General features: G+C 38.4%; 1 protein-coding gene across 1 annotated transcript; it reads right to left on the minus strand.

Moving 5' to 3' along the window:
• Positions 1-3243: 3243 nt before the first annotated feature.
• Positions 3244-10130, minus strand: LOC128616112 (immunoglobulin lambda-1 light chain-like). The gene is made up of 8 exons (XM_053638622.1): positions 9984-10130; positions 8100-8414; positions 6396-6701; positions 5535-5636; positions 4415-4442; positions 4267-4310; positions 4119-4168; positions 3244-4006 (listed from the first exon to the last, which is right to left on the minus strand). The coding sequence occupies exons 1-8, from the start codon at positions 10027-10029 to the stop codon at positions 3932-3934; spliced, it is 966 nt and encodes a 321-aa protein (XP_053494597.1). The 5' UTR covers positions 10030-10130; the 3' UTR covers positions 3244-3931.
• Between the last annotated feature and the right edge of the window lie 251 nt (positions 10131-10381).

The following is a 10381-nucleotide window of genomic DNA, read 5'->3' on the forward strand; positions in this document are numbered from 1 at the left end:
TCCATAAAAGTGCTCCACACGTATGTATGTGGCCTCAACGAGCTACTGTACGTCAATCAATCTGTCCGTGTGTCCCTTGTTTTAGCATAAAACCGTTTGTGACCACAAAGCAGATCTCCAGAAACTTAACTTGTGGTGTCGATCAATTAATTCTTGTTCAGATCTTATAAAAAAAAAATAAATAAATCACCACCATGTCATCTCAGCAGCTCTATACTCTTCCTCCGTACTGAGCTCCACAAGCTCCACTTTAATTCAGAGCATTTCATCATGTTTGTTTTTCCCATCCATATTTTATTTCCTCTGACAGTTCTGCAGCTTGTTGAAACTTGTGGTGAAAGGCGATGGCTCGTAGCACATTTCACACTTTACACGGAGTCAGTCGGCACGGTGCTGGAACCAGGAACTCACTCACTCACGGGCTGACGTGGTGCACCGTTCTCAATCAGGACAGACTGAATCAATCAGGGTGTCGGTACACGTGTTTACCTACTTCCAGCTTTCAGTAAATCTTCACCAAGCCATCATTAACACTGAACCCTGGGCTGGGTTCAGATGTACTTGTAGCTGCGAGAGTCTCTCTCTCACTCTCTCTCTCTCTCTGTCAAGCTACACATGCCACTTCTCTTCTGCTCTCCAGATCTGTCTGATCCATCTTGATGCCCTACTTCTGGTTGGAGTTCTCATCACTTGCTGTTGCTGAGGATGGCCCCAAAAGGACAGCCTGAAGATACGTGAGATTACTGAGTATGGTACCACTTAAAAACCATGAAGATGGCTTTAGGACTGCAATGGCCATGAACAGTTTTGCACTCAAGTCTCCATCAGTGAACAGTTGATAACTTCAACAAAGAAAGACTTCATGTAAAAACTATAATGGACCTCCTGGTTACACAATTGCACTTTTTGGCCACGTTTATAGAAGAGAATTATTTATGGGGACGGGTTCCCTTTGGAGCCGGGTTCCTCTCAAGGTTTCTTCCTCATGTCGTCTCAGGGAGTTTTTCCTCGCCACAGTCACCTCTGGCTCGCTCATTAGGGATATGTCTCTAAATTTAAAATGTATATCCTGAATTGATATTTTACGGTAAAGCTGCTTTGTGGCAAGCGCTATACAAATTAAAAATGGTATTGAATTGAAAGAGTAAATATGTGCACTGTCTCATCTCAGTTTGGAAGACTCTACATCATTAGATGTATAGTGACGTAACTAGCCATGAGGACAGAGGTCCAGATTTCAATAGTTTTAGAAGGTTTTTTTTTTTGGTGATGTTTTTATTTTACATGTATGTACAGGGTTTCAGAGTCACCACTAGGCGCTTGGGGAGGGAAGGGGGGAAGGGGGGGGGTATAACTGGGTTTAACTGTTTTAATTCAATTCAGTTTTATTTGTATGGCGCGTTTAACAATGGACGTTGTCTCAAAGCAGTTTTACAGAAACATATAAACACGGGATACGGATTTTAAGTGTGTGAATTTATCCCTGATGGTGTTGAGGAAAAACTCCCTAAGATGATATGAGGAAGAAACCTTGGGAGGAACCGGACTCAGAAGGGAACCCGTCCTCATCTGGGTAACAACGGATAGAGTGAAAGTAAAAGATAGTTCATGATGGTTTAATATGAAGTCTGTTTGTTGAACTAGTCCACTGTTCACTAAAGGAGACCTGAGTGTAACACTGTATGTAGTAATTGCAGTCCCAAGGCCATCGCAGCAACCATAGTTCCAGCAAAGACAGCGAGAACGTCCATGTGGAATTGAGGTCCAAAACTATTTCATGGTACTTCAAGCGGTCCAATCCTCAGCGATCTCTTGGCTATAGCCTCCAGTTCTTGAGAGCTCCATCCAGAGGTAGGGCATCAGGATGGATCAGGCAGGTCCGGAGAGCAGAAAGGGTCCGGATCACTCACATCTCCATAAAATCGAATGTGGCTCGACAGAAGGAGAGAGGGAGGTAAAGAGAGGGAGAGATCGTTAGGTATGCTTACTATCCCGTAATGGATAAGCCTGTTTACCTATAGTTAACCATGTTAACTAAAATGTAGACACTAGAAATGTTTACATGAACACTTTCTTATTTAATTCTGTATGTAATATGTTTTTCCTAGGACGGAACGTTCGTTTTGTATAAATCTTGATCCTGGTTACGGCCTTAATGACCATAACTACATCCCTAAACACACTAATTAGCACGCTATCTATCTTGTCCAGCTGAACTGAGATGATCCTGTACCTTTTCCAGCCTGTAGGTGTCAGTGTTTATCTAGACCTGAACATTGCTTCTCTTTACATTACCTTTTTTTTTTCACTCACATTTATCACCTTCTATTGTTCTATTTTACTTTTATTTATTTTATTCGACATTTTTTTTAAATCTTACATGTAAACAAACCGTTCGTTATCATAAAATATGTCCCGTTCATGTGAAAAAGCATGCACAGATACAGATGCACATTAATAATGAGTCATGTAAAGAGTCATAACTCCTAACGGTGGAGAAAACCTTCCTTGTCACACAAGCTTCCTGTTTCCTGCTTCCTGGTTTTCCTCACAGCTGCCCCTGCTATATCTTTCCAAAGCTCCATGGTCATTATTATCACCGGATTCTTCTTATGTTTTGTCTCGCTAGTGCTCAGTATGTAGTTTGTGTACTGTATATTGAGATATGCTCAAACTAAGAGTCTGTTCCCTTATATGCAAAACTGACTCCTGATTCATATCAAACGAATGCAACAAGCTACAAGAAAATATACATAAGCAAAGCATATTAAAATATATAATAATGCATAAAATGAAAATACTTACATCACTAGTATAATTATATCACCAATTCTGATTGGCCAGAAGGTGTTAATGAATTTTCTGTAATGTCACACACGGACACGAGGACCTGTTGTCTTCGGAAGGAGTCTCCAGTTTCAGCATCAGAAACACTCTGTGTTCAGGACGGAGGAGTGTATGCTTTGTGGTGACTCGGTAGTATGACAAACTGCCATTTTTATTTATTTGTTTATTTATTCTGTTTTTGTTGTTGTTGAAGGAGTCTCCTTTCTTCGTATCAGTCAGCAGTAAAGCTGTTAACTTTACGTTTTCAGCTGCTATAATGTTAGCGATGAAAGGAACGAACTTCCACAACATTACACGTAACTATAAACTGATTCAAAAAAGTAACATTGTAATCCCTGACCAATTGATGAGCAGAGAAATCTGTTTAATTAAATGAAAACCACGTCGCAGAGAAAAAGCATTTAATTAATTTCCTTTTATTTCAAGTGTCTTCATTAAAACTGTAATTTACACATTGTAGGATCATAAAAAAAAAAAATAAAAAAAATAATACAAGTGAATGTGCTGTGTGCACCGGTCTAACGTCTACATACGTAGAACTAAGCAAAGATTTAAATAAAGTCCTCCATCCATCCATCTTCTATACCTGTTATCCATCAGGGTCACGGGGAACCTGGAGCCTGTCCAAGGGAGCATGGGGCACAAGGCGGGGTACACCCTGGACAGGGTGCCAATCCATCACAGGGCACACAATCACACACACATTCACATTCACACACCCATTCATACACTCTGGACACTCTGGACATCCCAATCAGCCTACCATGCATGTGTTTGGAGTGCAGGGGGAAACCGGAGCACCCGGAGGTAACCCCCACAGTAGGGGGAGAACATGCAAACTCCACACACACAGGGGGCAGCGGCGGGAATCGAACCACCAGCCCTGGAGGTGTGAGTCAAACGTGCTAACCACTAAGCCACCGTGCGCCCTTAAATAAATCAAATGACTTACAATTCAATAAATACATTTTAAAATGATTTTTTAAAAAAAACCAAAACAGACATGTTCTGTTTGTTTCTATACTCCGGTTATTTTTTTCCTCATTGTTGTTAAGTTTTCTTAAGAAACATCCTACAACTTTTGCTAATCTAATTCTAACGGTGGATCATTTGGTTGCCGTTTGAAGATCTCAGGGTTCAAACAGGAATATTCGACTTCCTGCAAGGAAATGGAAACGTGAGAAGCAACCGTTAGTACGTGTAAAAGTGTGTGGTGTGTGTGTGTGTGTGTGTGTGTGTGTGTGGTGCACGGACGGGGTTTGATACCGTACCGATATTGTCGAAGGTTTCTCTAGATTCGACCTAAGCGTGTCCCGTTTTCCTGTGGAGTGGAAATGGACTTTTGTAGACTTTTCAACACGTTCGTGTAAGCACAGAATTGATACAAATACTCAAAATATCAGCGTGAGTCATTATTACCCTGGGTCTGGTGTTTACACTGAGTATCGGCGCTCGTGCGATGCCTGAAAATACGGTCAGAAAAGACAGTTTAGCTTTCTCACTTGCTAAACGTGTTTGGATGCTTTTTCACCAAATCATACTGCATTCACTAGAATGAGAGACAAACCTTTCAACCCGTAAAGTCGCTCGCCTCTCTGAGAGAAAGTGGGAAAAAGAACAGATTAAAGTTAAATAACCGTGATTTAAACCAGTACACTATTAATAAGACAATAAATCTTCCCGAAACAAGAGTAGAGGCCTGGAAGCAATTAGAAATACCTCACAGAAAGCTGTGACACCCTACATACAGGTCCAGTTCTGCTCTGATGCTAAGTTGTTGTTAGTTAAACCAAGCACATACAGACCCAGACTCATTTTAAAGCTGAATTGTTACTTAAGCTAAGCAAATCCACATCCAGGCTCATTTTGAAGCTAAGTTGTTGTTAGCTAAACTAAGCACATACAGACCCAGACTCGTTTTGAAGCTAAGTTGTTGTTAGCTAAACTAAGCACATACAGACCCAGACTCATTTTGAAGCTAAGTTGTTACTTCAGCTAAGCAAATCCACATCCAGGCTCATTTTGAAGCTAAGTTGTTGTTGTTAGCTAAACACGTACAGGTCCAGACTCGTTTTAAAGTTGTTCTTAGCTAAGCTACCCAGATCAGTTTTAAAGCTTAAGTTGCTGTTAGCTAAGTGAAGTATGTACAGCTCCAAAACTATTTTGAAATTGTTGCAGGATGGGTGCTGAAATTTTGAGCAGCATACATGTGATGTGTTTGTAAATGTATGTATGTATGTATTTATTTATTTATTTATTTATTACAGATGCAGTTATGTCAGCAGCCCGCCCCCCCAACTCCACAAGTGCTTGAGTTAATGTTTTTTTTATTAACTAAGCTAAGCACAAGCAGGCCAAGAAACTGCTGTCAGCTAAGCTAAGCATCTACAAGTCCAGACACAGTTGAAACTAAGCTGCTGTTAGCTACGCACATACAGATCCAGACCCATTGTGAAGCTGGGTGGCTGCTAGGTAAACTAACCTAACCTAATCTCAGATCTATTTTAAAGTTATGTTGTTGTTATAAACTAACTAACTAACTAACTAACTAATGAACTAACTGACCACATTACTGAGTGTTTCTGAGTAGCTGCTATATTGAATCAGGTGCGTTAGAGCAGGACCACTAAGCGGTTAAATCGTTCAAATATACCTGTATCGTGTGTGATTTTTAAAAACGTATTCACCTTTACGTAAACACAGAACCACGGTGAGCGCCACGGCGATGGTGAAGACGGCGACACCGCAGCCTCCATACAGCAGCCACGTACACATAGCGTCTGAATGACCTGCGAGTGACATTCATGACTCAACGCCATTGTATTTCTTCTATAACAATGTTTCTGTAAAAATATATCTTTTAAACATCTAAAGAGATTTTCTGTAGAATGCAGTAGTGTAAGTTTTAGTATTTAGCAGTACATTAGTTAGTGATTTAGTGTGAAGATTTATATACATATATAATATAGATAGATAGATAGAGAGAGAGAGAGAGAGAGAATTACGCATAGACGCATATATATTTCCTTCAGAAATATTCAGTTCATTAAATGCGGATGATCCATAACGTTAAACGTAACTAGAAATGGATAAAAAAAAAAAGTGCGTTGTGTTATTCTTTAATAAATAAAATGATTTTGTTTGCATTTTCTGTGGCAAAAGAGGAATAAAACACTTTGGGGTTGTGCTGTGATATTGGAAAATAACAGTACCTCTGCTTTGTTCATTAATTTTCTATAACAGCGTGCCCTCAAATATTCTACCCCTTCCTTATCATAAGTTCTTATTGACTGAGATTCTGGACTATTCCGACAACATGTCCACATTATATGCAGTGTATTGGAAATTTTTTTTTTTTTTTTTTAACAAAACACTCAAATGGTTAATTATTTCCACCAGATTCACATAACAATTAGAGCGCAGAAATGTACTTAAACGCATTTTTTAATTGTAAATACATATTACTCAACGAGCGTACTAGCTATGATATTTTATCCCGCACTCAGGTGTAGTCAGGTTTATAATGAAACACGTTGAAGTCCGCTTACTTTGTCGTCGCAGAGTCCGGGACACGCTCATGTTTCCATACTTGACGACACACTCGACGACGTGAGCCTCTTCCCTCCATTCCTCCGCAGGAATGGTGATTTGAGCTCGAGTGAATTCCGAGGCTGAATCGTCGCGTCCTGTCCAGCCTGATTCTGTCCATCCTGTGCGCTCGTCTCCGTCGATTAACCACAAAACCCTGATCTGAGAGGGAACGGCGTCCATCACCACACACTGCAGGAGGACAGAGGGAGAGTCCACGTCCGTCGGGGTGTACAGAGCAATAGACGGCTTTAACGGAACATTATCTACAACACACACACACACACGTCAAAGTACACCTTCGACATATTCTCTTCCGTTGTGTATAAAGTCCATAAAGATGATCATGTCAAGAAATTCGTTTGCCTACGTTTATAACAGAGCGCAGCTTAATGATTAATGCATTTTCTATTACAGCAGCTCTGATCAATCAAATAGTAATTAAACGAAATATTATATAGGATATTAACGCGCTCGCTCGTTTCTGTCGTCTATAGTAACAGGTCGTTCACAGGACCTTGGACGGTGGATGCTCCACATGAACAGATTTGTAAAAACGTATAAGGTTTCTAAGGCGATGTTTGTTTAACATTTTAGGAAGGAGTCTCCAGTATCAGTAAGTTTTCCACCACAGGAAGGTCTTCGGGATGGAGCGCTGTTCACTTTTCATGACAAGCTACGTTTTTTTTTGTTGTTTCATTAGCTTCAAGAGAGAGAAAGAGAGAAGCAGGTGAGAGGAACTGTAACCGTAAAGGGATAGAAAGTACAGTCATTCGAGTGATGTTGATTTTCTGTTCGTTTTTAAAAGTCGTTCGAAAGTTCTTATTGAAAATCCGTTCGAATCTTGTTCTCTCTCTTTATTTCTTTTCCTGTCGTACTGCCAGCTCTTGCTTTATTGCGCTTGGTGTTATTTTAAGTTGCACCGTGGGAAACTTTTTACGCTGTTAAACGTTCATTTCAATGGGGAATTTTCAGACGATCAAATGAATACTGGACAAAAAGTACACTATGTGGTCAAAAGTATGTGAACACCTGAAGGTGGAAGCACGACGTCTTTGTTTGCTGTAGCGTTTCAATTTCCCTTCACTGGAACTAAGAGGCCCAGAGCGAGCTCCATGAAGACGCGGTGTGTTAAGTGTTAAGGTTGGAAGAAGGTGGAAGATCTGGAGTGTCCTGCACAGATCCCTGACCTCAACCCCACTGAACACCTTTGGGATGAACTGGAACTGGAGTCTCCTCACATCAACATCAGCACCTGTCCTCATCCTCACTAACGCTCTTGTAGCTGAATGATCACAAATCCCCACAGCTACGCCCTGAAATCTATTGGAAAGCCTTCCCAGAAGAGTGAGTGGAGCGCATTATAACAGCGAAGACGGAATCAATCTGGAATGGGTGTGATGGACAAGTGTCCACAAACTTTTGGCCGTACAGCGTATATGACTTTCCGGTACCGTAACTTTTCCACTCGTAAAAAGAACATTCACTAGTGTTGTAAAACACGCACGCCGTGTTCTGCGTTTTTCTCTTGTGTTAGCCTGCTTTCTTGTAAATAAGACGCAAGAAGTCGAAGTTATTCATCTGTTCTAGACCGATTGAGCTTTTTGTAGTCTGGGAAATGATAAAATGATAAACGGCGTAGTTTGACATTAAATGAAACTCACCTGTAATGACGACTCTGGTTCCAGTTCCAATATAAATCTTTGTATGATGTAAAGCTGCGCAGTAGTAAATGCCTGAGTCTTGAACTTGGGCATTAACGATTGTCCTGGTACATGATTTAGCATCATCTTCTAGCTTGTCCTCCTCAGTTTTTCTGACTTCACCCAGTTTTCCAGTTATCGGATTCACTTTATACCAGGATACCGTGTTGTAGCAATATCTAATCGTCAGGTCACGAGAGCATTTTAATGTAAAAGACCCACTGACGGATTTACTGATGAACTCAGGGGACTGAGACACCGCAGACGAGAGAGAGGCTGCAAGAAAAGAAAGAGGTTTTTAAATGAATTTTAAGACAAAACCTTCATGTCAGGGCTTAAAAAGTAGTGTAGTGTGGTTCCTTATCATTCTATTTCTCAATATCTGAAAAGATCAAGTTTAGTAACGAGAGCATAATGTTATGTGTGACAACAACATTGTAAAAAAAAAAAAAAAGGCAATGTGTATTTATTTTTTATTGTAACGTGTTGTACAATATCAGTGAAATACTGTATATTATATTTTAAGTACATTACAGTATAAGCAAAATATATGTTGCAGGAAATAAAACCGTTATAAATGTTATATGTTTTATATTAAGCTTTTTTTTTTTAAATGTGATAATAATAATAAATTTTTTTAAAAATGAGATAGAGAGAGATCATTAAAAGAAACAGTTTCACTGATTTCAGATAGTTATTAAGATAAAAACTTTTAGTAAAGAGTAAAAAAAAAAATAAAAAATTAGAAGTGTTGAGTTGAATTGTAATCCTATCTGAAGATTTTTCATTAATAGCCCTTTTATCTTTCTTGTACGGTTTGAATTACTAGCACGGTAATTGACTCAATGAAATGAGTCATTTGTTTATTAAATAAAAGTGGTTATGTTTGTACATTACATTATTTGCATTTAATTTGTAGCCCGAATTAAAAATATCTAATCGTAACTTGTGAACTATCGAGCGATTAGAAATGAATGATAATGATATTTATTAGACATATATGTAGTGTATTTTATTAATACACCACATTAAAAACAAGAAGAACAACAAAACTGCTTTAGTATTGAGTATTGATTAGTAATGCTCTTTAACAGCATTAACATAAACTACAACGTTGGGTGGGGGGGATTTAATTCCGTTAATTATGAATTAATTTACAAAACAATAATAATAATAAAAAAAGAGAATGTTTGAAACCCTAAAAGTCTCTTTTCTACTCACACAGGAATAAAATAAATAAATAAATAAGTATAAAAATCAAGGCAAAATCTGTTTAAAGATTATGAGGGTGCCTGTACTTTTGCACAGTAATGTGTGTGCACTAATATAATATAGTGTACATGATACAATATAGATTAATATAAGGTTATGTAAAATTGAATGTAAAATAAAGGATTTTTTTTTCTGAATGTTTGATGAGTTATATTCGCATTAGTGCACTGAAACGTCATAAAATAAATAAAAGAATAAAAGAATTAAACTGTGCTTTAAAAAAACAACAACAACCTAATGTGTAATAATGCAATAGAAAAAAAATACCAACGATGAAAAACGTAATGTGTATGATTAAATAGCGTATTTATCAACAGACGTTAGCTTATGTCCTATTCATTATTTTGATGTTGAATAAAAAAATAAAAAAAAAGAATTTAACTTGTAACATTTTATTTATGTTTATTTTATATCTGTCATGTTATAGTTGCCAGGCTTCAAGCCCTGTGATGATGTGATTATAGCTGGTGAATAATGTCTGTATCTTACCATATTGCTCATGGTGGATTTATAAAGCCCTGGTGAAGGTCACGGAGTTTTAAATGGAGGGAACAGAAAAGACGTAACACTTACTTCTCAGAGTACAAACACAGCAGAGGAGCAGCAGTCGAGCCGCCATGCCGAAGCGTTCAGTCTCTTATCTCCAACATCTCGAGATGAAAAGGGAAGCGTCAGGCAGTTTTGCACTGAGGGCTAGAGGTGACGTCCTGCCCCTTACATACAGCGAAAAAGAACAAAAGACTTTTTTCCATTCAGCAAGAATAAGAAAACTTTCATCTACTATAGATAGACAACAGAGAGACCTGTAATATATATATATATATATATATATATATATATATATATATATATATATATATTTAAGTCCTACAAATTTAAAATAAAAAGAGGTGTAACGTTTCTGTCTGTCTAGAAATCTGAGTGTTAAACTATATATCGTACAATGCAGGGCTTCTCTCCAGCTGTTTGCA

The sequence above is a fragment of the Ictalurus furcatus genome, chromosome 12, assembly GCF_023375685.1.
Source record: "Ictalurus furcatus strain D&B chromosome 12, Billie_1.0, whole genome shotgun sequence".
NCBI classification, from domain to species: domain Eukaryota; kingdom Metazoa; phylum Chordata; class Actinopteri; order Siluriformes; family Ictaluridae; genus Ictalurus; species Ictalurus furcatus.